The following is a 26,099-nucleotide window of genomic DNA, read 5'->3' as shown; positions in this document are numbered from 1 at the left end:
GCGAGCTTTACAAGGCTCGAGCCCTCAATACAGCCCTCATAAGCACGAGCCAGAGTCACAGTCCAGACACACGGTGCGCATGACATGAACGACTCTCCACTTCCTTGCTCCAAAGTCAAAGGCGTGGTTAGAGTATCTTACTAGGACGTCCTACACACATGGTGGAACATCCGCGGGCCCTGAAAGCAACATTTCTGATGCAGCAACAGCAAACAATATCGTGATTATCAAGCTACCTACCTGCTCTGGATGGTCGTATGCGCCTGTCATGTTTCCTATAGTCGCCGGCGATCAAGTGGCCAATTCAACCAGGCCAAGGAGCTGTATCAGTTCTTCAGACTTGGTGCAAACCATGGAAAACCTTTAGGATCTGGATGATGACGAAGTCGGCACACAAGAAAGGGCAGCGAAGATTGTGGGATCCGGTGTTGAATAAGTAAAGGGGATAATCCAATCCCATGCCGAACGCTCGCCAACCACCAATATTTCTTCTCCAACACCTTACTCACCACCAATGAGATAGCCTTACGGGCAGTGACAATGGATAAGGCTGCGCAGAAAGGTAGCCGTGGTCGCTGGCGTGGGTAAGCTGCATTTCAAGCAGAGCTAGCGCAGGCAGAGGATTTGATGGAGGATACTTTACGTCCAGTGAGGATTTCACTACGGAACATCATAGGGCACTGGGGAAGCAGTGTAGAAGAAATGTAGAAATCTGTTGAATTCAGTATGATGGACGTGTATTCAAGAATATATGGATTCTGTATGTAAACTACAATAGAAAGACAGTTCATTGCCTTGATGCCTGAACGCCTGAAAGTTCAGGTATATTCAGGCATGAGTTGCCATAGGACAGTGGGGGTCGTTCGAGTAATCCCCAAAGTTAGATCCTCGGTCCTATTTTGGCGCAATAATTCAATTCATTTCGATTTTCATCTCAGAACTGTGAATGAGGGACTGTATTGTAGTGAAGTTCCCGAAAGAGAATTCCACAAGCAGGATCTACGTCTACATTATGTACTGCGTTGTAGAAAATATTACAACAGAAACAAGTTATTTATAGATCATTGAATTTCATTATCATCATGACTATCCCAAAAGCAAACCCATGCTCAAGTGGGAATATCAAATGCCATCAAGAACGAAAAGGGGGTTTAAGAAAAGAGAAAAGAAAAAGAAAAAAAAACCGGCGCCTCTATCCATACCCGCTCGACACAAAAAGGAAAACGTGGGGAGAATGCATAACTACAGAACCAAGCCACTGCCCTCAATCATAAGACTGAAAAGAGGGGACGGTGACAAGAACAATGCAGCATTTTTATACCTCATTCCTTCCGGAATGAATCAGTATATCCAAGTCGGAGGGGCGACTGATTTACCACCAGTCACCGTGGTCCTTCATGGCCTCGGCGACCTTGGTGAAACCAGCAATGTTGGAACCGGCAACCAGGGAAGGAAGAGTACCCTCCTTGGGGGTAACGTACTCCTGAGCAGTGCTGAGACCGTTCTTGAAGCAGTCCTCCATGATACCCTTGAGGCGGTTGTCAACCTCCTCAGAGGTCCAGCTGACGCGGGAGGAGTTCTGGGCCATCTCGAGACCGGAGACGGCGACACCACCGGCGTTGGCGGCCTTACCGGGGGCGTACCAGATAGCAGAGGCACCGGCGTTGGCCTCACGGTGAGCCTCGAAGACGTCGATAGCGTCCTGGGTGGAACCCATGTTGGAACCCTCGGCGATGAACTTGCAGCCAGCGGCGACCAGGGCCTTGGCCTCGTCACCGGAGACCTCGTTCTGGGTGGCGGAGGGGAGAGCGACGTCGATGCGGCCGGTGATGTTGGTCCAGGGGCGGGCACCGGGGATGTACTTGAACTTGGAGGCGAAGGCCTCGGTGGAAGCGAGCTCGGAGATCTGCTTGCGCTCGACCTTGATGGCGGCGATGGCGTTGATCTCCTCGGGGGTGAAAGAGCCCTCCTCGCCGCTGAGGACGAGAGCACCCTGGGAGTCGGAGAGGGAGATGACGGAACCGCCGAGCTCGATGACCTTGAGGGCAGCGTACTGGGCGACGTTACCGGAACCGGAGATGGCGACGCGCTTGCCGGCGAAGGACTCCTTACCACCGGAGGCGTACTTGATCATGTGCTCGGTGTAGTAGACGACACCGTAACCGGTGGCCTCGGGACGGATGAGAGAACCACCCCAGCTGCCACCCTTACCGGTGAGGACACCCTCCCACTGGTTGCGGATCTTCTTGTACTGGCCGAACATGAAACCGATCTCGCGACCGGTGACACCGATATCACCGGCGGGGACGTCAGTGTCGGCACCGATGTGCTTGCACAGCTCGGTCATGAAGGCGACGCAGAAGCGGCGGATCTCGTTGTCGGACTTGCCCTTGGGGTCGAAGTCGGAACCACCCTTACCACCACCCATGTTGAGGCCGGTCAGGGCATTCTTGAAGATCTGCTCGAAGCCGAGGAACTTGAGGATGGACAAGTTGACGGAAGGGTGGAAACGGAGACCACCCTTGTAGGGGCCGAGAGCGGAGTTGAACTGGACACGGAAACCGCGGTTGATTTGGACCTGAAGAGAGCAAATGTTAGGAACGCGGTTTCAACAACTGGAATTATGGTTGAAGGTGTGTTGGTCTTACCTGACCCTTGTCATCCTCCCAGACAACGCGGAACTGAACGACGCGCTCGGGGACGGAGACGACCTGGAGAGCCTTGCGGTACTCGGGCTTCTTCTGGAAAAGAGTGGAGTTCTCGAGGGTGGAAGCGAGTTCTGTTTCGGGATCCGATTAGCTCAGCGTTCCCGAAGAACCACTTGCCGAGGATGCCGAGATGGCAAAACGATTTGGAGGGGTATAGAGGGGTAATAGTGCATTGGACATGCAGAAAAAGAATGAATGGGTTATTGACATACCCTTGTAGGCCTGCTCGAACTCGGGCTCGTAGGGGAGGTTCTGGGCGGTCATTTTGACGGTTTTTTTGTATAGCTCTGCTTTCAACCTGGGGTATATAGTCGTAAAAGAGATCGGCACGTGGCGATCAAATAGAAAAGGATGCAATTAAGGTTTGAAAGGGACAGGGAGAGCTGGAGAGATGAAGAGAGAGAAAAGAAGAAAGCTGGTCGAGGGGTACGGGGGGAATGTTATATACAGCGATGGGAGCTAATGGACCAAAGATGGAGGGGTAGGGAATGCCGGCGTCGGACGAGAAGACGGGCAACGTGGACGGGGAAAAAAGAAACGGGAGAGATCCGGAGAATGGAGTAGTCACTAGTCAGGACTGAGTGGTTGGTAGGATTCATCGTACTACTGGAGGTGGCAGTTCCATACAAATTGGCATACATCCAGTGGTAACTCATAAGAGAGTCGACCAATCAGAGCAACCAAAGTGCAGGGCCGAACTTCGGGGATCCACCCCAAGTGCAGCAAATTTTATCTTATCCTTTAAGGTCACAGGAATTGCTTATCTACGGTGGCGGGCAACTGTGACGGGCTAAAGGGCTCTGTCCAATTTTCCATACTCTGGGAGAATCTCGGGTTCTGCTTCTGCCCTTGCCCACTCTTCTTCGTTCCGTGTTATATTCGTGAATGATTTTCTGCTCGGGTGCTGCGCTGGTTGCTGGTTGGTGGGTGCGTTTGTTTCCCTTTTCCCATCGGATCGGTCCTCTCCGATGGGTCAACCCCTCGGCCACTAATGTAACCTTCTGTAGGGTAGAGTATATACAGTGTAGAGCAACTATGAAGGGAGCAGTAGTAAGTGTCGCGTGCACAATCATGCACTGAATTTCTATCGTGGGGTCTACAACTGAATAGTCTATGGTCAATGCTTTCTGGTCTTGAATTCTGTCCTCAATTCGACTACACTAGTCTCTTAGTATACTAGTCTTTTTCTTTACTTTCGACTCTTTTGGACTGCGAATCCGCCACCAACTGCCACCTTCGGAAGGAGTCACGTGAGCCCCGCAAGCGGCAGTTCCAGTCGGATCATGACTTTCATTCTCAATGTACTCCAGTGTTCTATAGAATAAAGTATTCTAATGTAGTATTGACTCGGTTGGATGTACAATCCATATGCAGATGTCTCTCTAAACGAATCACCATCCTCCAAATATCCCCAAGCATCCCAAGACTCCATCCTTCCATTCAAACTGAATAATAGAAAACAGTCAAAATCCACCCCTCCAATATAGCCTCCGGGGACCCCACCACCTTATCTGATCGCCCAATTTTATTTTTCAATCCCCTTGACTCATAAGAACCGTCATTCCTGCCTACGACTGGCTACCTCCAGTACCGTTAGTCTTTATCACACAAAAGCAATTCCTTACCCTTTGCCCGGAGTCATATTCTCCGTCGCTCCGTATACCCAACCACATACTGTACTCCTCCTTCTTCACCGGGCCCCCAGACTCGGCACTGACCACTTTTCCCTTTCCCCCCCCCCCTGGGCCCTACCGTCTCCGATGTTGCCTCCCACCCTGGTACAAGAGGGGCGGGTAAATGGAGGAGGGGTTGGAGTCTTGGAGGGGTTAAATGTGGGCTATGGTCTGACCCGAACCGAACCACATACAGTACCTGAATTTTTTTAGAAAAAACTTTGGTGCAGAAAGACTGCATGACTCGTACTCGTACTATCACCACGATATTCTTCTTATAACTATTATACCCTGCACATAAAATTTACATCTCTCTCACATGCAACGCAACTCGAATTGAATTTTTTTGTCAAATATCCATGACTCGGTGGCTGGGCGCCACAACTGCCCACCCGTCACTATGCTACATACATACTAGACTATTCGTGCCATGACAATAGCCAATATGTAACTACCCTGCACTCGGGCGCTGAGGCTCGGAAAATCCATGTCCAAGCTCAGCTCGTGCGGTGCCAAGACGCGTAGTAGGCCAACCCTATTTGCGGGCTCTGGAGTTGGAGGCGATGCCCCCGATGGTCCGATGCTCGGCAGTTCCCCGGTGAAGAGATGGAGATGGAGCTACCCCGTGCACCGCATTTACCTTTACAGTTGCCACGGTATGTATTAATTTTCACGGTGAATGCATGGGCATAAAATGGGATGCCTAATGTTATCTAGCTTCGGATTTGGAATTGGCAATTTCTTGTCTTTAATGGTCGCTATGAGGCATTATTGATTACTGGCGGTAATCGCGTTTTAACTGGGCACTCGCACTGCCAGCTCCTGATTTCATTTTCGATTTCCTCGCCACCGAGATGATCGACTTTGCTGCGAGTTTTCACGTTCACCGGGTTCTAATAGATTTTGTGTTTACTTTTACTTTCCCCCACTGAGCCGACGTAATATTCAGGAAATGATAAAACTTTATAGTGTTAGGGTCGGGATGTGGGAGTAACATTTGGGTTCACGAAACACGGTCATCCTCGACCACATTACTTTTTTTTTCTCGATAGTGGTACTCTCCCACATGCTGTTCTATACTAGAATTTGCATATAAATGTGTACTCCATATGCATAATTCCCAGTAATCCTAGAGTAATCCTAGAGTAATTCTGGCTATGGAGTTCGCGGGGTACATTGCATCCACACTCCACACTCGAGTCTCTCAGGGAAATTATCCCACAGGGAAGTTATCCAACGGTCTGCTCGTGTGGATCTCGTCCCACTCCGAAGGAATGGTATAGTAAATCAGACCCATTTTGTTGGATCTTCTGGTTTTGTTTGGCAGGGGCGATGAAGTAGTCGAGGCTTGTCGTTGGTGGTTTGGCATTACAAGGTTTTTTTTCCTGCATGTTTAGTCTGTGGATTTCTGTGGATAATGCATGCAGATGGGGAGGTCTTATCACTCTCCACAGTAGACATTTATCTTTGAGAGCTGCTGTTCTGGGTAGCTGTCTGTTATGATTGATGTGAAACTGACTTGAGAGGAAGGAATTAGGCGCCGTGATCCATATTATAGACTGAGTGACATTTTAAATTTCGACGCTCTCATTAGAAGTTTCAGTCGCGCTCTGTCTCAAAGGTGCTATCACTGCCTTGCTCGAGTTCCGAATCTGGTAACTGTACTATATTCTATATTTTTCGGTTACTGCTGGATTTGATGCTAAAAGTGACCACTTCCGTTTACATATTCTATGAAGGCCCATGAAGTTGTTAGTTCGGACCTACGGAGCAAATCTTTGGTATTCATATGCGGTAGGAGACTGAGTCAAAACTCAAGATAAGAAGATGCATTTCGTGCAGCCGAGCATAACATGAGTGTCGAAGGAGATGATATTTTAACCAGCTTTATCAGTCTGTAATGTCAGCTCGACTCAGAACATAACTGCCAACCAAAGGCAAGTATTCGGCCTGAAGCATATCACAAAACAAACAAAAATACACACAGCTTCCCTGTCGTCCGTCTATACTACAAACGAATCCACCAAGAACCCTGGATATCCAACCCCACAGCCAGGGCAGCTCCCTCTAGCGCCCGCAGCTCCCCAGCCTTGACCCTCCTTACAGAGTCCACTCTGGAAAACCAACCACCACCACGCACCCCAGATTCAGGACCAAACCCCACAGTCCCTCCCTCCAGCATGGAGTAGAACTTACACCCAATCCCATTCCATCATCTACGTAGTACTCCCCATCCCATCCCACCCCGCGCCGCCCGTCAAGCGGGACGGGACTCGCGCCGCATCGCGGGAAGCAAAGGCATGACCCATGGGCATCGGCGGACTCCGCACCCCGCGAATAAGAATAGGAATGACACCTCCCCCATTCCCCCGGTTTCCCTATCAATCCTGAAAAGAGGACAGATGGCGCCGACGTCAGAGGTTATTACGCATTGTTTTTACTCGAGATCTTCATTGTTCATCGGAATCCCTGTTTGTTCGGCCGAGTAGTGCGGGGACTACTCTGTGGGCACTGCACATATCTGACAGAGTCTCAATGTTCTTCCCCCATGGGGAATCTGATGGCCCACGATTCCCGACGAAGACAAGACGAAAATGTATCAAGCCACAGGCTACACTTTTACAGCGATGACGACCGCTTACAACACGCAGGACCACCTACGGGCGCTAAATGCGCAGCGCGTGGGAGGCGGTGTCGCAAAGTGATAGATCACTTTTTTGAGATACCGCCATGACGAGTTGCACGTGTGCTGATAGGCGGGGTGTTTGACGTGCATTTTATCGTACGCGCTGGATGGATGGCTCTATCTGCAGGCTGCATCATCGTCGTATGAGGTATGAGGTATTTCGAGGGTGGCGTGGTATACGAATGAGAAGGAGGCGTTTCCTGGAATGACGTTGCTAACGGTCGTGATAGATCTCGAGGGATGTTCCCTGGAATCAGTTCGATGTGTGTGTGTGTGCGTGTGTGTTCAGCTTGATGCGATCGTGTTTAGCTTCGGTTTGGGTGCAGGAGTCTTCGCCACAGGAGATCTATCACCGTACATAGTAGCTGAACCGGGCAGAAAACGTCATGAACGTATCGGAAAAGACGATGGCAAATTCTCAGCCTCAACCCGGGTTACGTGCAAGTCTGCCGCCACATGCCAAAAACCTGGAATTGCTATGGAAATCAGTACTTTTTAACGTCCAAGCCAAATGGCGGTCACAAAGACTTCGAGCCCGATCAGCGTCAAATTGCGACCCTCCAATGGCAAGGGATATGGACCTGCCTCTTTCATACTAGAGCCAGCGACATCAAGCACTAATCTCAGTACTCCGTACTTGCGCACTTGTTCGTGGCTTTGACAAAGTACGTTGACAAAGTACGTTGACAAGGCGAGGCCTTGCGCTTCTGGCGCCAAACGATCCACCGCAAAGTGCACCCCCCGACTGGCAGCCGTGCATTTCCTGGAACATCAGCCGCATAAGTACGTGCAGAGCGTATCGCTGCTGTGGGCCTTGATGTCGAGATCAAGGTTCAAGGAACGGCATTGCCCCCCAGTCAATTATTTCAGGATTGCATATCGAATCGATCGGCGAGAATATCCTTGTCCTGGCTCTCGTTCGTCATAGCTGAAGTCTTTCGGTCAAGTCGGCAACCAAGCTTGACGCCTTCCAAACTGTCAGGTGAAAAGTGAGTGGATCTCACCCGGGACATCCGCATAGGGACAGGGGAATTGTCTGCATCTTGAAAGGTAATCCAGGGCTGATTGAATGGAGTACGCCATCCACAGCAATACCCTGGCATTGTTCCCCATGCACGAGGGTGCATCAAAGAACAATCAGTCATCGATGATCAATGATCAACGCTCAATGCTCAATAATCAAGTCAACTTCCCCCCCTGGTTTGTCCTCGATTTCGTACAGCTGTCAGGGGGACCCGCCAGTTCTTTGTCTCCAGAAAAGGGGGCCCCATGCTCCGCAATGCCGACCTCGACCACGGCATTTGTCTAGCAAAGCTAGTCGTCGACCTCGGCTTCGACATTTGATAAAAATCAATATGAAACCGCGTGCAGTGATCGGCGGAATCACTTCCTTGTATAGCAATCGCCGTAGTTGGGCCGTAGCTTGGTTAGGCCGGAGTCGTCAAGGGGAAAATGGGGCAAAGGAGAACTGTAAGAAAGTCACAGCTCAAAAGGTGGTCCTTGCTTTTGGCGCCTTGGGCCTTTCGCGCCCGAGGATCCTAGATCGTGTGCCCAGCGGCCCACTGTCCTGGCGTGAGCTTCTTGCTTCGGCTTAGTGACGCAATTTTTAAACATTTTTAGCACCGACGTGCTAAATGGCGTGGGGAATTATTATTTCGAGACTGGGCTGGAATCTGGATGGGTCAGAGATCTTGCAGGGGCCAACAAGAGGTGGCGCGGCTTGAAGCCGGCGTAGCGCCTAGCAAGCTAACCATCCTCGTTTGGAACTTAGCTTGTCTTTTGCTGGGGGTTTCTTTGTTGTGGATTTCTTCGTTCTCTCGATGAACGAGTCGATTTGTGGAAGATCAATCCTTCGCTCCGTTCTTCAACTACCCGAGCATGTTGGTTTCCCTCGGGGCAGCGCCACGATCGCAAACTAAGCTCTTGGGTTATGGGGTATCCATCCAGATGTCTTTCTTTGCGCGAGGGTCCGATTGACCTGCCGTCTCCTTAACAACCTCCCCCTTTTGTCGATTGTGCATTCAGGGGGTGAATAGATAGGCATCAGTGCAAGACTACCCGCCGGTCGAGTGGAATCCGTCGTATATCGAAAGTCAATTCATTGGTATTCCGCCAGCCACTGCCAAAATCTGCAGCATGAGATTGATGTGCAGGACTAGGCACGGCCAATACATGTGTAAATTGTGTATATTAGTATATTAGGTGTGGATGCGAGGACCGCTTTTTCGACCAGTCGTCTTTGCAGTGGACAAGGAAATTCAAGAATGCACCTGTAATTACCAAGTGTCCTCGTGGACAATCGATTTCAATCATGACTAGGCGCCTTGCAGCGAGTAACCTCGCTGCGGGATAGATTGGCGCAGTCATGGATCCGAAACCTGAAAGGTAGTAGTAAGATTCGGTTCTCAAGGCAAAGCAAGCCTCCCCCTTTTTCTCATGCCGCGCTTATCCTCGCTAGACTATATTTAAGCCGTGGGGAGAAGAGTACAATCCATACCGCAACAAGGATAGAGGCATGGGAAAGGAAATCGGCATCCAGTCGCGTGGTTTTTGGAGAAAAGGAGAAAAGCTAGTGGACGAGAATACTTATTAGAATCGACGCCGTCTCGATTGGGCCAACCAATAGGAATGAATAAGTGGACGATGAGATCTCTCTGCTCCGTAATACATGCAGAGTTACCCGGCGCAAGGACGCAGCCTTACCTCAATGGAGGATCCAGGTACCGCTGCGGCAGGCTAAAGGATCCCGGGCAAATCAGGGAGCGGCAATGACCAACTAGGAATAACATGCGACAAAGATCGAGAGTTTTGGAAAAGACACTACAGTTTAGTACTACTACTAATAGTTAGTTACTGGGTCTAAATCGGATGTCGGAAGCCTCCCATTGTCTAGCCGAACAGGACCGTGGATAAAGCAAGTCAGGGCCGGCTGATGTTCCTAGTTTTGAACGACTTGCCGCTATGGGGGAGGCAAAGAGGGGGGGGCCATTGGAGCGCGGAATCGAATGGATCTGACAAGTGAACCATACCTTGCTCTTGCCAAGTTGGGAGAGATTTTTTCAGTGTATTTAATTTCTTTCCTTTTTAAACGCATCACTTTCTATTCGACATGCCAATAGATACTCGAGCTTAGCATCATGATTGTAGCAGTACGAGAGTAATTAAACTATACCGTTATCCACTGGTCCAATGGCCAACCAATTCGTTTAATAATCCCGAGAATTTCTGAAATCCCCCCCTCGTCCACCACCACCTCCTCATCTAGATCGATCCCAGTATCCACCCATGGGCCGTGGACAGCAAGATCTGAGGGACAAGGGCCTTAGTCTTCATGATTGGCCTAACCGGATAGACCCGTTCTGATGGATCCGATTTCAAACCAAAAAAAACCTCTCCAAAAAATCCAAAATCCTCCGTATACTTTAGGAATCCACTCTCCGCACGATTTCTCCCTCCTCGCGCTGTTTTCTATGAACGTTCCAGAATAAAGCCCCGATTTTCTTTGAACCTCATTCTTATCTTGGGCTGTAATTCCGTTAGTTTCCTTTTTTTTCCTTTTCTTCTTTTTCTCCCTCGTTACTTCCGTTTCTATCGATTTTTATTACTATTTTCTTTTGACGGCAGCCCGTTTATTTCCCCCTCCTCCCCAACATGTATGTCCGCTATTCTTTTACCTCATAATCTGGTTCCCTCAAGGGGTGTCCCACTTCCTCGAGTCTCGACTACTATTCTCTACTGTCCCCAAATCGGTCCATTCGTGCCATGAGCTGTCGTCTCCTTCGATGGTCCTCCCCTGACAGATGCCCATGAACAAGCCCCAAACTGGCCGAGGACTCGGGGCCATCAGAGATCTGTTCCGCTCTGCTCCCCCGCCTTCCTCTTCTTCATCCTCCCCTTCTCCCCGGCGCCGTGTCTCCCTCCTGGTTCGTCGAGGTAGGGATCTCTTTTCAAACAAGTAATCATTCCCCCTATCCAGTTGCTGCTCCATTGATGGTGACACTGTCTTGTTCTGGTGTTTTCCCCATCTTTCACTTTTTTTGTGTTTTTGCTAGGCGCTGTTGGGGCGATGCAAATCGAAATGCCCCGCTAAGCCAACCCCAACACGAAGAATGCCCGTCTGACAAGGCCCAATGACACGATCCCCATAATGAACCAAAGAACAAAAGACAAAGAATACGGCTAAGACCAAGACTTGCCTCCAGATACCCTGTAGAACCGCCCAGATCAGCATCACCATCCAGCATGAACTCACAATCGCAATTCGATCCGGCTGCCATGATCGGGCTGGTCGGCGCCTCACCCGGGAGGTCAGAAGACAATTTCGACATTTTCGAATGGTATCCACGCTATCAAAGCTGCCAACGATATTTCCTCGACCATGCACAACACAGCGTGCCAGTACAGGCACTATCGGCCTTTTTGAACATCAAATTACCCTTCCAACGACAAGCAAACCCGATCATGAATTCGAACCCTCTATCCGCACCATCTACACCAACTCCAAGCGGTCCAGTACCACCAGGCCCGCCCGCCGTTTCATTGATCCCATATATTCGCCGTCTAGTCGCCACGGGTATGGATTTCCCAGGGGTGCTGCATGGATTCTTTGGAGATGACTGGGGTACGGGCGTTGGACCCCTGCACGAGCAAGAACGTCGCAACTATCTATTCGCCGCGAAGAGTGGCGGTTGGGCTTCTGTGAAAAAGGACTACGATATGTCCCCGCTAGAAACGATTCCATTCTTGCGCCCGCTGCAGGGTCCATTGGATGCGGAGATCGAAGCTGCTGAGCGCAGCTGGAGCGAGTGGCTTGCTATGGAGGATTGGATGGTTGGCCCGCGAGCGCCGGACATTCTTCACGACTCCTCGTCACAGAACTCGCGGCCGCGAAGTTCTCGTTGATGAACCCGACAGTGTTCTCGTTTCCTATGTTGTTTCATTTCTATGACATGTGTTCATCATCTACTTTTACTCCCCTATCGCCTTTTGTCGTTTCTATCCTTTTGTCTTTCGGGGCATCGCATCCATGGAAACGGCGACATGGGTCTATTGAGACCCTCGCCGCGATCCGATTTGTCTAGCGATCGTGTTCCTTCCATTCTCTTTTGGGTATTTGGAAGCGTCTTTTTGATACTGCATCTCGAGTGAGCTCTAGATCGGGTTTTACACACTGCCCTCCCAGGCGCCCTTGCATTCTACAGAACAGAGGCGCCGAGTCTACTCCTGCATCTCCAAAGCTAGCATTTTTGGATATGACTATACATACATTTCTATATTCCCAAGCATGGGATAAATTACAAAGCGGTCTACCATGCAGTGCCGTGGTCATCTGCCGACCTATGCATCTCGAAAATCTACCAATACTACAGACGCCCCTGTGCAAGGCGTATCTGAACGACCATCATCCAAATTATCTCAAATTCATTGACCCTCAAGAACACCCTTTCTGAGACGCTACCTGAACCAAAATCCCACCGTACCCACATTTCCCTACCCGTCGGATCGGAAGGGGGGGGTGCTAATCCAAAAAGCAAACGGAGAGAAAAAAAAAAAGCAAACGCAAGCTGAGCACCATATCCTACCCGTGGCGAATGTCATCTCGGCCGGAAGTCTCAATTTACCAGGCGTAAAGGCCCTCGACTCGCACTTGACTCGGCCCTGAAGTGGAGTACTGTGTAAGGAAAGAGGGTCAGGCCCAAAGCGGGAGGATATTTGACAATCATTGCCCCTGCCAGCCAGTGAACCGTGTTGAGTTCGGGTCAGGGCCAGTGCCAGTGCCCGCAGGGCTTTCTTTCTAGCATTTTAGTTTCCTCCTATTTAATATGCTTTTGGCGTGAAGGGGGACCGCGGAAGAGGGGAAAGCGATCGGTGAACCATGAACCCATGAACTGAACCATAAGCCACTGGAATCTTTTCCTGTCTCTCTTTTCGCTGGTATCTCTCTCCCGTTTTAACCCCACTAGTTTGCGCTTTTTCCGTTGTGGACACCCCAGATCCAATCCTGGCCTTGGCCAGAGGCGTCTGTCCCTTGGATAGTGTGCGGCGGGGCGTTGTATTTTTCATTCATTCTTCTCCTCTACTGTTCAGGGTAATTTACGGATGGTAGTGCAAGAATTATTGGGTCCAGTCTGCTGTTAAACGGTTCGCGAAATCGAGATGCGTTTCGAACCATAATCGAGGGATCCGTGGTTATATTCCTCGTTCTCCGACCAGTCCCTGAACATGTCACTTGGCATCTGCCCCTCTGACATAAATCATTCATTTCTCCGAGGGCTGTCATACATCAATTCTTCAGACGAAATAAACATCCGAAAAAGGAGAGATCTCGTGGGTGTACATGCCACGAGTACGGGTCGAACTTCTCCTATCCAAACTAGGTTTACATGTAGAACCCCAACTATGGCCGTCCCTGCAAGAACCAGGAAATCCTCAAATCCAGACCCGATCAGACCCAACCTCCCGATCCTCAACAAATTCAATTGCGCATGGTCTTCCTCCAAAGCATGAATGCTTGTTCTCCAGTGTCTGTGCTGCGCAACCTAGACTCGAGGGGGGCGAGTGGCGCGGCTGAAATGCGGACCTAGCTCGCTCTTAGTCTGCCACTAACGAGGAGCCCTGCGGAGTCCCCTGAATTCCAAGAGTCGAAGGTTGAATTACTATTGGTGACTATCATAAATTCTCCGAGATCATCCTGGCTTTAAGTTCCGGGATATGATGTCCTGTCGTGAGCTCTGGAATACTATGGAGTACGGAGTAGGCAGAATAATGATTATTTGGGCGCGATCGTCGTTGATTTGTCGAGGTTCAGGGGACAAACAGCAGGGGAGGAGGACTAGTGGAGGGAAACTAGGAATAGGGGAGTGGGTTCTTGGTTGTTGAGTGGTTCGTAATGGCGGAAGTGCATTTCCGCTCCTAAGATAGAAGTCAGAGCCCCTATCGTCTATGAAGATTGTCCACAATTCCTTTAGGCATTCTGTTTCTTGGGAATTTCTCCTGAAGTGAAATTTAACTGCGGCGAGGTCCAGAGCTTAACTATAGTCATCTCTAAATCCTTACTGGAGACAATGGACCCTTGATTATTCTGTTTCGGATCACAGTCGAGGCACGGAAAATAAAGCTTCAATTTTACCTTCTTGTGAAACCTTAGCGTCGCCACAGGATCGATCGCGATCGATCGGGAACAGCCACCAGTGACCAAAGCAGCACAATGCTCCAGCGCATCCAACAATTATGGTACGTATAACACCCTGTTTCCTTATGTATCCAATTCCACTCGAGTCATGTCTTTGACCGTCCTCCACAGATCTACTAGTCAGTTCATGGTACGCCGGTATCTGTCATCCGAAAAATAGTAAACGCCGCGTCAACTGTTTCTCCCACGGTGGATCGCGGACCCGAAATCTGAAGGCTACTCTCTTCGGCACAAATATTGAAATCTTGGCATGTGTTCGTGCTCGACTTGCGCAGAGATGGTTCGGTAACCGTTAGAATAGCCCTAAGTGGGGGGCTTTCGGCCGGCTTGCCCTTTGCAAGTGCATCATGAGTCTACAGGGCTCTTGGAGAAAGCCTCGGTGTCGGTGAAGCGTTCAGTGGAATTTTCCCGTTGGAGTTCCGTGGTTCGGCTAGTAGACTCGGGATGTGGAGGTTTTGAGTAACGTCGCCGTGTTTCACATGCATACCTTGATTGTGAGAGCGCATCGTTTGAACTAATTTTAACATCTACAAAGAAGGAGACGAAAGAAGTATCGTGATAGGTGATGCTATTTTGCTACGCATGAACAGCGTATTGCAGGGCGTGAGTCCAACATCAAAGCTTGAGACTCTGAAACAACCATGAAGAGACTTTGAAGCTCTATCATTCAACAGCTCAGGGACGGATTCTGACCCCCACTCGCCGCTGCTAGATCGGTATCCGGATTGTGTCCGGTTGATTTTGATACTTCCCGGAGACACGAGAAGAAATCGTGAACCTTCGCGGTTTCAAGGGTCCGCCAAAAACAACAGCACCGTTGACGTGGTCATGGAAGGAGATACTCCTAATTTGACCGTTTGATCGTTCGGGTGTAATTTTCTGTAAGAACTCAGGTTGATTCCAGCATGTTTCATGGCTATCATGCTGGCATGGCTGGAAAGGCGAGCCTGTCGGTTGCCAGGCGCTATCATTCAGTAATCGACGGATATGTCCCTCTTGGCAACCACCTTTCAATTCCGACAAGTGCTCAATACTCCGGATTAATGCGGCCAGAAGGTCATACCCTTTTGGTAAGGCATTGCAAGGCGAAAGAGTTTCTGATGTGCGTTGGCCAACGATTGCATCCCCGAGGTCCGAGCAGAAGAGACAATCGATCTCCTTGAGTAGCGGCAGCCATGCCAGGCCGTCCCTTTCAAGTGTTGTCTTTTTCAAAGTAGTTGTCTGAGTTTCACACGCAATGTCCATGAACTCGTACCCGTAGATCTTATTTCCCTTTGGTTTTTTTAGCGAAATCCTGCCCAGATTGATGGCAAATCCGATGATAAGTTTCCGAATGGTCAAAGAGTGTTCGATTTGGTCAGATCGTTGGATGATCAATTCTCCCTTGTCTACTAGAGCTTCATAAGAGGCATCCATGTTCAGAGGCGTAGGGTCGGCAAGAGGAATATCATTCTCTCGGAATTTCTCGGGAATTCTTTTCCAATAGACCAACAGCATGTGGTGAAAAACTGAAATCAAAGGAACAAGCCAAGCTCTCGAAGTACTGACATCATAGAGAACGATCTGTTGCTCCCTACTATTGTTCAAGCACCTCAGATACTCATCAGCCTGGGTGAACCTGATGGTATTGTTTACCAGCTTCCATGATGCGCCAGCCTGGATGCCAAATTGAGCCGGGGCTGCAGACTGTGCAAGAGCTTGAAGATTGATTCCTGAGAGCTCAAATGAAAATGGCTTCACTTTAGCTTGAGACCATGTCACATTTAGATCATCTGTCCTGGCACCCAATCTGAGTTCCGCTTGAGAGCACCATCCTAAGAGTGCTTTCTTTGAGAGGAGGTAGCTTAAATCCGTTGTTCGTAGCCATTCTGATTGTGTTGCTTGAAGCTCGGAAGCTTTGATTTGACGATCATTACTCGCGACTTCTAAATGCCACAGAATCATGTTATCTTCGGTTTCCCGAATGGGAATGAGAGCCGTGGAATAGCCAAGGAAAACAAGGCCAGGGGGAGAGCCGGTGTCAGAATCAATCAGAACTGGATATTCGACTACCGCTAGTTGAATCATCGTATTGCAGTCCATTTCCAAGCCTCGAGATGGCTCTGGGGTTTGAACCCCGGGTCCCAAGGCAATTGCCACGCCCTCGAATAGTTCTGTCCAACAATAGTTCGACGAGTCCCTCACATGCAAGGTCTGTATTGGTTGCAGGGACAGGCGAAGACTTCCATTTGTGTATTTGTTGTCTGCGGTGGGTAGATAGGTGATGCCTGGTACTCGTTGTCTGATAACGTAACAAAGCCACTCGAACATGCTCGGTAGCTCCTTGTCGAGGCTACAACACTCGAGGGTGATTGAACTATTGCGTATCGAAAAAGACATGGTTCCATCAACTAGGAATAAGAATAAGCATGTAGAAGAGGAATAATTTGCAATTGACTCACCGTATGAACTTGGGTTGCTTCCGAAGGATCTGACCAAATTGCCGAGGAAATGTCTCGCCTTAAGGCCATAGGTCTTGCAAAGAAATTGATCGACAGAGGAATATTCAATGACTGTTTCCTTTCTGACCAGGACTCTCATGTTTGGCAACCAAGATGATAGATCGTGATAATTCTTGGCCATTTCAGGAAGCTCACAATCGAACACAATTGAAGAAATGTAGCAGGAATCTGCATGGGTTTCTATATGGAGGTCGTTGTAGTTACTCAGAGAGCTCAATGTGTGAATCAAGTCTGAGGCCAAGGGACCGATGTGGGCCCCCGCCTGGATCAGCGTGTCAATTGACACCTTTTCCCTGAGATGAATTGCCAAAGAGACCGCATCTCCAAAGCCTCCAGTCGGGAGTTGGACGTTTGGATCCGCACCCATAATGAGAAGTGTTTGCACAATCTCACTGTTCCTCCCACGGATAGCGGCTGTGAGTGCAGTTGGAAACTCTCCATTTTCCAGGACCAAATTGACATCTGCTCCTTGGCTCACCAGGAATGAAACCACGGTGGTGCTGCTTCGGTGGCAGGCTGCAACAAGAGCATTGCCATAGGATCTTGAAGTAACTGGGATGTTGATTGACGCGCCAGCATCGAGCAGAACGCGAATCTTTTCCACGGATCCCGCTATGGAGGCTGCTACGAGTGCGCTGCCGTATATTCCACTGCTAAGCTGCATATTGACATCTGCTCCTTGTCTCACAAGGAATTCAACCACGGTTGTGCTGCTTCGGTAGCAGGCTGCAGTAAGAGCGTTGCCATAGCGTCCTGAAGTGATTGGCATATTAATCGACGCGCCAGCATCGAGTAGAACGTGAATCTTTTCCACGGATCCCGCTGCGCAGGCTGCTGCGAGTGCGCTGCGGCATAATCCACGGCTAAGCTGCATATTGACATCTGCTCCTTGGTTCACCAGGAATTCAACCACAGGAGTGTTGCTTTGGTGGCAGGCTGCTGCGAGAGCGTTGCCATAGAGCCCTGACATGATTGGCATATTTATCAACGCGCCAGCATCGAGTAGAACGCGAATATTGGCTATGGACCCCTCCGCACAGACCGCCGCTAGTGCAGTGCCATATTTTCCACAGGCAAGTTGCATATTGACATCGGCTCCCTCTCGGATGAGAAATTCGATATTTTCTCTCTTATCCCCCAAGCAAGCAGTAGCAAGAGCGCTTCCATCGCCTCTGAGAACATTGAGAGGATGATTTACATTGGCTCCTGCATTTAACAACGCTCTCATGATGGCTGGAGTCCCTTTCCTGGCGGCAAGACACAGAGCACTGCCGTCGTCAATTATGTTACTATCTACAGCCAACTGCGCAGTTGTTAACCCTCGCTCAAAGGCTTTGGAATGGCGGTGGATCCATTCTTCTAGTACCGCAAGTGCCTATTGAATGTCAATGTTTTGATGGTTAGTATTTGTTTCAAATTTCATACCGCACCGCTTGACAATGTATTTGCTTACCGAAGGTTGAAGTCGGCCAGGGTTTTTGGTTGGTAATGGATGACTATGGCCGGGCGAAGACTTTTTGAGAGAACCTGATCATTCGTTAGATTAAAACGGCAGTGTTCAAATTGCTCTGATCCCAGTCTCTGTGCTCATGATACGGGGATCCATACCTTTTAGCTGAGGCTCAGGTGATGATGACGGATCCACCATCCCTTTCCGTGGCTTTTCAGAAGACACGCCTAGTTCCAGAATGTGGTAAGTAATTATGTTGCTTAACAGGTCGCATGTCTTCTTTCGAGGAACCCGACCAGCTCCCCATTTGTCGAATGTCATTCGGCATGTTGTCCAACTCACTAGTGCTAGATGGTTTTGGTGAATTATCCGATGTCCCGTGTTTCTCAAGTCCCTTCTTGGTGGAGGATTTCCCTCCTTCGGTGGGATGCATGGTTTATGGGTGCAAAATACAATATGGGAAACGGTATAAAAACTGATCTCTGGGCGATATCTGTTATAGAGAATAATATGGTAATAGATCTTGGCGGTTGAATGGACCATGCGAAGGGAAGCTCTTAAAGAGGACTCAGTGCGGGGTCCGACTTTTCAGCCTCATTGGGGCGATCGGCGAGGGCTGAGCTGGCAGCTAGTCATTCATCGGTAGTTATAAGTTGGCACGGACAATGCGGCGTTTAATCTGCATCTTCCATTGGCAGAGATCCCTGCATGTTACTGCATAATATTACTTCATGTATCAGCTGAGTATAACTAGGTATGAGGCAGTGTATCTCGCAGCACGTAGTATCATACTTACAAGATATCAACCTCAGTAAGAGGAGAGGGAGGTCACGCTAATTATAAGGAGGTAAGAGAAGACATGCCCTACTAGATAGCTGTGAGATAGGGCACTATTAAGCATTCATAGTTCAATGTATTATATCTATAATCTCGGCCTTTACTAGGACGTCATGCGTTAATAAAGCTAACTCGTTTAACGTGCTAGTTCCAGTAAAGATCTTAAATTTTAACTGCGCACTTCTTCCGATCTTCACATATGATGATACCTCATTTTTAGTCTACGACGAAACCGGAAAGACAGATAACCGGCCCCCTTCATAGATTACCATTTATTTCGGACCCCCGATAAAGGGGCCAGTTATATAATAATATTCGTGAATAATGATCTCGTGAACCGGCCCACTCTTCAATGTCATTGGCAGTTTACCGCGGGTCCCCTATCTATTGGCTTAGAACAGAAGGTAGCTATCTGGGTCGACCCGCTAACTAGTGGGTGACATTAGTTTAGGTAGTTGTTTAGTTAACTACCTAGCAATTTCCTTCGCCGAGTCATTTTAGCGCGAAACAACCTTGGAAAGACTCCCGCGCCTTAAAAGGACTCGAGTTTTTCAAACTCGCCCTCCAACATCCTACATCTATCTGGTCTAAATGGAAAAAAACGACCGAGAATTTCATTACTTCTCTCAGCTACCCACCGAATCAAGACTTGCCGTCTGGCGTGAATGCCTTCCAATTCGCGTCGTTGAGATTGACTACCCGTGGGACGATGGCGTCAACTGGAGCCGCCCCTATCGGCCACCATGCACGCTACAGAAAACGACCAATATCAACCGATGCCCGCCAGTGATCAGCCGCGTATGTCGTGAATCACGTCTTGTCGCGTTTGAGGCTGGCCACTATCGTGACAGGGGTTCCCCCCCTCGGGAGGCCCGGTGGATATCCGATCTCGAGGTTGATCAATCATGGATCGACCCCTCGCGAGACCTTATCCACTTAAACTGGACTCCAAGCTACAGTGCAGGGTATCAGAGCGATGGGAGCGCTCTAGATTATCTATCTTGGAGTGCGGGCAAAGCTTACGGGGGCTCCTTTATGTTCGATTATCTTGATAATAATCGCGACGGCGATGTCGATATCGAAGAGAGGATCGGGGCTCTCCAGCAATTACGACATGGACTTGTTGTGATGAACCTTATCGTGGTGCATACCACGTTCGAAAGAGCAGCTCAAAAGGGCTTATTTGGACTCCTCGGTGATGCCTGCGTTCAGCTTGTTGATGTATCCGACGAAGCGAGACTAAATGCCTTTTACGAATTTGCAGAGAAATGTCAATCTGAAGCCAAAGGATTCGTTACCAGGAAACAAGACTTCCGCAGGGAGTCTGCAGAGTCGGTTGAGAGAAGCCTAAACGACAAGCTCGCGTATACATTCGGAGCCGAAGCAGCACGGAAATTGCCTCCTTTGCGTCCGGCTATTATGTTCCGATTTTGCCCTCAATGGTGCCACCATTTCCTCGGCTCTCGAAGCGCCCAAGATATCGCCAAATATGGTGTTAGCGGGGGGAGGAATTCGCTCTCTGGAGGCAGACGGGACTTCAGATGGAGCCCTTATCATTGAGGTAAAAGTCGAGGTCGGATATTTACACTAAAACTTGAACGTAATAAGCAACCTCTCTTGAAATAATCCATATATCTTGCAGTCCTCATAAGCCTCCGAGCTTTTAACAGGTGTCGCAGATTTTCTATACAGAGGTCATGACTGAGGACGGTATAGGCCACTCGGCCGAAACAGCATTCACCTTAGCTCATTCAACATGGATTAAAGCCCCAGGGATGAAGAGTTGCAAGATAGCGAGTGGAGTTGGATAAAACGGGCAGTTTGAGGAAAATCAAGCAAAAGGGAGGTAGGCGAAACATAAGATATTGTCAACCACAAGAAGGCGAGAGCAGATATAATTTAGATGCCCGCGGCAGAAAGCGCTATCAGGCATCAATTTATGGATCTATCACAACCAGCTTTATCTATCCCCCTGCTTACTGATTCATATCAGTTCAAGAACATGATCATTATAGAGTATACAATTCAGTAGAGACTATATACACACAACCCGAACAGAAACCTCCTCCCAATATTCCATCCCAAACGCCATCGCTAAAATGCAAGAATTATCTCCAAAAATATCCAAAAAAGGCCACCCAGGTAACCCAGCATGCATATATACAGCCAATCACCCTGGATATAACCATCCAAATTTTCGAAGTTTCCAAGGCATCACAAAGAAATGAGCCACAGAGATGAGGGGGTATCTTCATAAACAGCGAAGCAAAAACCAAACCGAAAAGATCATATGCAAACATCACGAGTCATGAATCAATATCAAGAATCGAGAATCGAGAATCCCAAAATCAAGAATGATGGATCACGAATCACGAATCACCCGCAATCCGCACCCTCTTAACACCTTCCCCCGAAGACTGCGACCCAACATTCGAGCTATCATTCGAATTCGACTTCGAACTTCCCTTCGAAACCCGCACACTCCTCGCCCTCAAACTCGACCTCGAACTCCGACTCTGATGCGTCTCCCCCGGCATCGGCAAATCCGGCAACAAATCCGGATCCGAGACCAAACTCCTCGGCCGCGAGAGCACACCGCCCACAGAATGATTCTGTTTCTCGCGCTGCACACCACTCCCGGGTGCTTTACTTCTCCGGCGATGATGTCGACGCAGATACTCATTCGGAACGGGGTCTACCTGTTTCTTCACGGCGGGGACAAAGTTGAGGTATACCGGGAAGATAGCGCCGGCCGCGAAGAGGGCGACGAGGACGCAGAAGGAAAATGATTGCCCGTGGGAGAGGTAGGCGGCGTATTCGGCGAAGGGGAAGAACGTTCCGCCGCTGATGCCCATGGTAAGGAAGACGGCGGCTGTTTTGGTATGTTGGGCCGTGCCGCGTAGGGAGATGGCGAAGATAATACTGAAAGCGCCGCTTTCGAAGAGGTAGACGAACATTGCCATAATAATAGCTGCGGTGCCGGTTGTTTTCATGCATAGCACTGAAAATACTATCATCCCGATGTACGAGACCATTAGGATCCAGCGAGGTTTGAGGAACCACTGTGCGAAAGCGGCGATGAAGCGGCCTATGGCGAAGATGCTATGGCCTATTGTTAGGAACTCGAAAGCGCCGAGGGATGTGTTTGGATTTGCGGCTTGGACGAATCGTTCCAGGGAGGTGGAGAGGACTTCTTGGCCGGCGACGTAGAAGAATTGGGACCAGATGCCGAGGCCGAGGGTGAGCCAGACGACTGGGATGCCGAGGACTTTGGTCATGTTGTCTTCTCTGCGGCGATTGGCTAGTTCTTCTAGGTCTTCGTCTGAGGCTTCTGGGATGGGGAGGTAGTAGAATGCGACTGCGAGGAGGACGTCAAAGAGGGCGATTCCGAGGTATGTCCATTGCACGTCTACGAGAGAGGCAGCGTCTTGGACGTCCTTGAAAAGGACTTTCTTTGCGAGAAGTGGAGAAACCACGCTGCCGACTGCTTGTACACCCTGTGAGATGTTTAATCGAATTTCGGAATTCTCCAGCGGACCACAGAGCGCAATGAAAGGGTTGGCTGCGGTTTCCAAAACAGCTAGACCGAATCCGACGATAAAGTTGGAGATGGTAAATGCAGCAGTCGAGGCGAGAACAGCCGATGGCCAGAAGATAAGGGTTCCGCAGGCGTAAATGCACAGTCCCGTGATGAAGGTGGATTTGAATCCCCATGTCTTCAGAACTGGGCGTCCGACCAGCAATGGGCCAACCACATACCCACCAAAGTAGGCACCATGGAGACCCAGCGAGTGCCACGTATCCAGCTGAACAATGGTCTGGAACTGTGCGTTCAGGATATCAAGCAACCCATACGCGAAACCCCAAAGGAAGAACAAAAGCGTCGTCAACGCAATCGGTGCAATTGACTCTCGATTATTCAATTTGAGCATACTTTCAGGATTTTTCATGTTGACAAAATCAAAGAAAGTGATATCAGGCGGATAAGACGTGCTCGTATGTGTATTTGCTTCCGTATCAGTGGGAGCATTTCCAGGCTCGCCCAGAAAGTCGAGTATTCCCATCGGCGCATTCGAGCTCTGCCTCCGGGCACTTGTGCTGACACTTCTCTTCTGCGAGGGTTTACTACCATTGCTGTCCGATGGCGAAACCGCAGGAGATCCATGGAGGGAATTTGGTGTCACGGCAGCCGGGGGAACGGCAACCGGACTTTCGCCCGTGGCGTAGTTGTTGCGGGGACTGGTGTAGGGATCATTGGTGTCTCTTATCAACTTTGGCATCAGGCGAGCAACCAATGGCTTGAGACTTGGGACACAGGCGCAAATAACCGAGACGTTGACTTCGACGACGGACCACATGAATGAGAGCGAGGCGTACCCTGGGAAGAAGAGTATGTATTAGCGCAATTCACAAATTCAATTAGCATCGAGGGTACGAGGTGCTTACAGCTAAAGTCAGCGGTGGTATTATTTTGCAGATGAATCGATTTCAGGGCTAGTGAGCGTGATAGCGCGGCTTGTTGAAGAAAAGCGATTCGAATGACATCGACCACTGCCACGAAGAAACCAAAGCTGAATGTAATCACCAGAATGACCTTTTGTTTATATGGCAGACGCATTTGCGTCAGAATTGGCATCGGGAGGAATAGAATGGCCAGATCGGTGATGATATTGACGGGAGACGAGGAAAGGTAGAGCGTGACGATGTCGGTACACTTGGCGCCTGGAGGAATGGACGAGTAAAACGCAGCAGAAACGGGGCGACATTGGAATACATTGACCATTGTCAAGGCGAGCCCTGCAGCATTGACGACCGCCAGTGTAACATAATTTGCCCATCGGAAGACTTTTTGATTACGGGTCAGGGTTAGGTAGAAGACGAGGATGGAGGTTTTGACAGCCATAAGCGCCGGGTTCTAGGAGGCAGATATTAGCATGGTCGAAGCAAGTACTAGCTTTAGCAATAGTAGTTGAACTCACATATAGCACCGTAAATGCATAGTTCGCCTTATTGACGGCCTCTTTATTCTCATCTGGGATGTCACTTGAGTGCAGGCCGAATCCATGTTGAGTCGCGTAGAACAGTGAGAACGAGAAGCCAAAGTCAATCACCTTAGGCTAGGTTAGCAATAGAACCAATACATGGCAAACTAGGTGCTATTCGCATGCGTCTTCGAGGACAAGGATGCGCGCGCACTCCAACGCAACCATCTCGGGCGCATGCAGGGACCCCAAGACCCAAGGGAGCAACGTACCCACGCGACCAGCATCAAATAATCGTGTAACCCAACCTTACGCACGACGAAGATGCGCGAGACAAACCGCAAAGCAACGAATATACTGGCGATAACGAAAAAGGTGATCGAGACCCCGAGCGTGGCTGGACGACGGGTTTGCATGATGAAGGGTCACTGCGCAACCGCGGGCGCGGACTGTTTTCCGAAACCCTCAATCAAGCGTCGATTGAACGGAGGAGATACCTCAATGCATAGTCGCGGTCGGAGGAGGGAGGAGTTGAGGATAGGGCCAGCTGCGGCTCCATGGTCTCTAGGGGAGAGACCGTTGGGTGTTTGTTACGTGATGAGTCTGAGTCGGAAAGACGACGAATCCGGGGTAACCAAAAAGGCTGGGGCAGACCCGCTTGAAGAGAGGAGGCGAAATTTCGAGGAGATGAACCGGGGGGAAAACACCAAGGTTTAACGGGCGCAAAAGAGGCTCGAGAGAGGAATGGACATCCCACGAAGAGTTGATCAGCACGGACTGCTGTGTGAGGGGAAGAGAAAAAAACAAGCTGAGAGGAAGTCGATGGTTGATGGTGACTTGCTCCCAATTGGCTCCCAACTGGAATTTTCTCTTCCCCGCCGCGATCGGAACCAAGTCTTCGCCAAATGCTGTTTGCTGTTAAAACGGTTAATTCCGTATCTTATACGTCTTCCCGTTGTCTCAGATTGTCATCGCTGGTTTCTCTTTGCAATGTCATTGTCTAACCTGTTTTACAGATACAATCCTCGATATACAGGGCTACGTCATACACAACATTCTTCTCAACACTCCATCGCCGAGAAAAGAGGAAGCTCTTCATACAAGCAAACCCCTCAATACTTCTCTGGTTACCTCCACGGTCTCCCACTGGATCACCAATAACCAGCCAGTCAGTCCTCCTCCGTGGGGTTCGCGGGATGAGAACCAGCGCCACTCAATCCACATCTCAACCTTCCAAGGTTGTCGGGCAACACCCCCAATAGTTTCACGAATAACCGTGAGCCCCTGAGAGTCTGGGGGTGGCAAAATATTCGACGTCAATTTGGGTCAATCCAATCAATGAGGAGAGTCCAATTCGTAAGGGAAATTGGCCGATACCTCGACTGCTCGTTCGGCCATTGTCCGCCCGAATTAAAGCGCGCATCGGTGGCTGACATCCATGGCGTTGGCGACCAAGACGCTTAGCCATTTCTTCTCTAGTGCTTGGTGCTCGTGTGCCTGATCCCGTTTTTCCTCCATTGGCAGATCCTTCTCTTGGCCTATCCTTGGCTGTGATTTCGGAGAGCCTACGTCCGAGGGATGGATTTATGAAAGTCTTGACTGACTTTCCATCAGACAGGATATTAAATCACTTATTTACATACATTCTAGTCTTCAGAACTAACGAGTATATCCCTACTGTTTTAATCTGGAATTTTGTCATGGAAAGTAAAGTGCGCGAAGGTAGAATGTCTGTTCCTGCCGCGCCGGTATACCTGACGGAAATATATCTCACCAACCAGCTACCTCAATACTTCCAGCTCATCCATACATCTCAAATCATAACTTTAGGTTCATACCTTAGCTAGACCTAGACCTACCCACTAAGGTACCTAATACCTAAATAACTACATCTCCACATCCCCTGCAGCTTTCTCGACCTTGGCATTCCTATCGGAAGCCCGCATCACCCGCCCGTTGTCATACGTTAAGTAGATGCTTCGATCAAGGTTATCTTGCGGCTCCAATTGAAACGGCCTAGTGCATGCGTCTGTCAGAATCTCCTTAAGCCCAAAATCACCCTGAACGACC

The 26,099-nt window shown here is 49.5% G+C and overlaps 5 protein-coding genes across 5 annotated transcripts; 2 read left to right on the top strand and 3 right to left on the bottom strand.

Moving 5' to 3' along the window:
• Window positions 1-1,372: 1,372 nt before the first annotated feature.
• N7496_012690 (glutamate dehydrogenase) lies at window positions 1,373-2,972 on the bottom strand (the record flags this gene model as incomplete). Its single annotated transcript, XM_056705603.1, has 3 exons — window positions 1,373-2,578; window positions 2,649-2,779; window positions 2,921-2,972. 3 exons carry the CDS (start codon window positions 2,970-2,972, stop codon window positions 1,373-1,375), a joined length of 1,389 nt encoding a protein of 462 aa, XP_056549501.1.
• An 8,337-nt stretch (window positions 2,973-11,309) lies between these two features.
• N7496_012689 (uncharacterized protein) lies at window positions 11,310-11,969 on the top strand (the record flags this gene model as incomplete). Its single annotated transcript, XM_056705602.1, has 1 exon — window positions 11,310-11,969. The coding sequence occupies one exon, from the start codon at window positions 11,310-11,312 to the stop codon at window positions 11,967-11,969; it is 660 nt and encodes a 219-aa protein (XP_056549500.1).
• A 2,998-nt stretch (window positions 11,970-14,967) lies between these two features.
• On the bottom strand, window positions 14,968-17,844 carry N7496_012688 (ankyrin repeat domain-containing protein; the record flags this gene model as incomplete). Its single annotated transcript, XM_056705601.1, has 1 exon — window positions 14,968-17,844. The coding sequence occupies one exon, from the start codon at window positions 17,842-17,844 to the stop codon at window positions 14,968-14,970; it is 2,877 nt and encodes a 958-aa protein (XP_056549499.1).
• Window positions 17,845-19,638: 1,794 nt separating this feature from the next.
• Window positions 19,639-20,607, top strand: N7496_012687 (2EXR domain-containing protein; the record flags this gene model as incomplete). The annotated part of the gene is made up of 1 exon (XM_056705600.1): window positions 19,639-20,607. The coding sequence occupies one exon, from the start codon at window positions 19,639-19,641 to the stop codon at window positions 20,605-20,607; it is 969 nt and encodes a 322-aa protein (XP_056549498.1).
• An 809-nt stretch (window positions 20,608-21,416) lies between these two features.
• On the bottom strand, window positions 21,417-24,445 carry N7496_012686 (putative MFS monosaccharide transporter; the record flags this gene model as incomplete). The annotated part of the gene is made up of 4 exons (XM_056705599.1): window positions 21,417-23,425; window positions 23,494-23,962; window positions 24,027-24,164; window positions 24,302-24,445. The coding sequence occupies 4 exons, from the start codon at window positions 24,443-24,445 to the stop codon at window positions 21,417-21,419; spliced, it is 2,760 nt and encodes a 919-aa protein (XP_056549497.1).
• Window positions 24,446-26,099: the final 1,654 nt, after the last annotated feature.

This window comes from Penicillium cataractarum, assembly GCF_028827025.1.
Source record: "Penicillium cataractarum strain IBT 29864 chromosome Unknown utg000010l, whole genome shotgun sequence".
Taxonomy (NCBI): domain Eukaryota; kingdom Fungi; phylum Ascomycota; class Eurotiomycetes; order Eurotiales; family Aspergillaceae; genus Penicillium; species Penicillium cataractarum.
The sequence above is the reverse complement of the archived record's forward strand: the minus strand, read 5'-3'. Positions and strand labels throughout refer to the sequence as shown.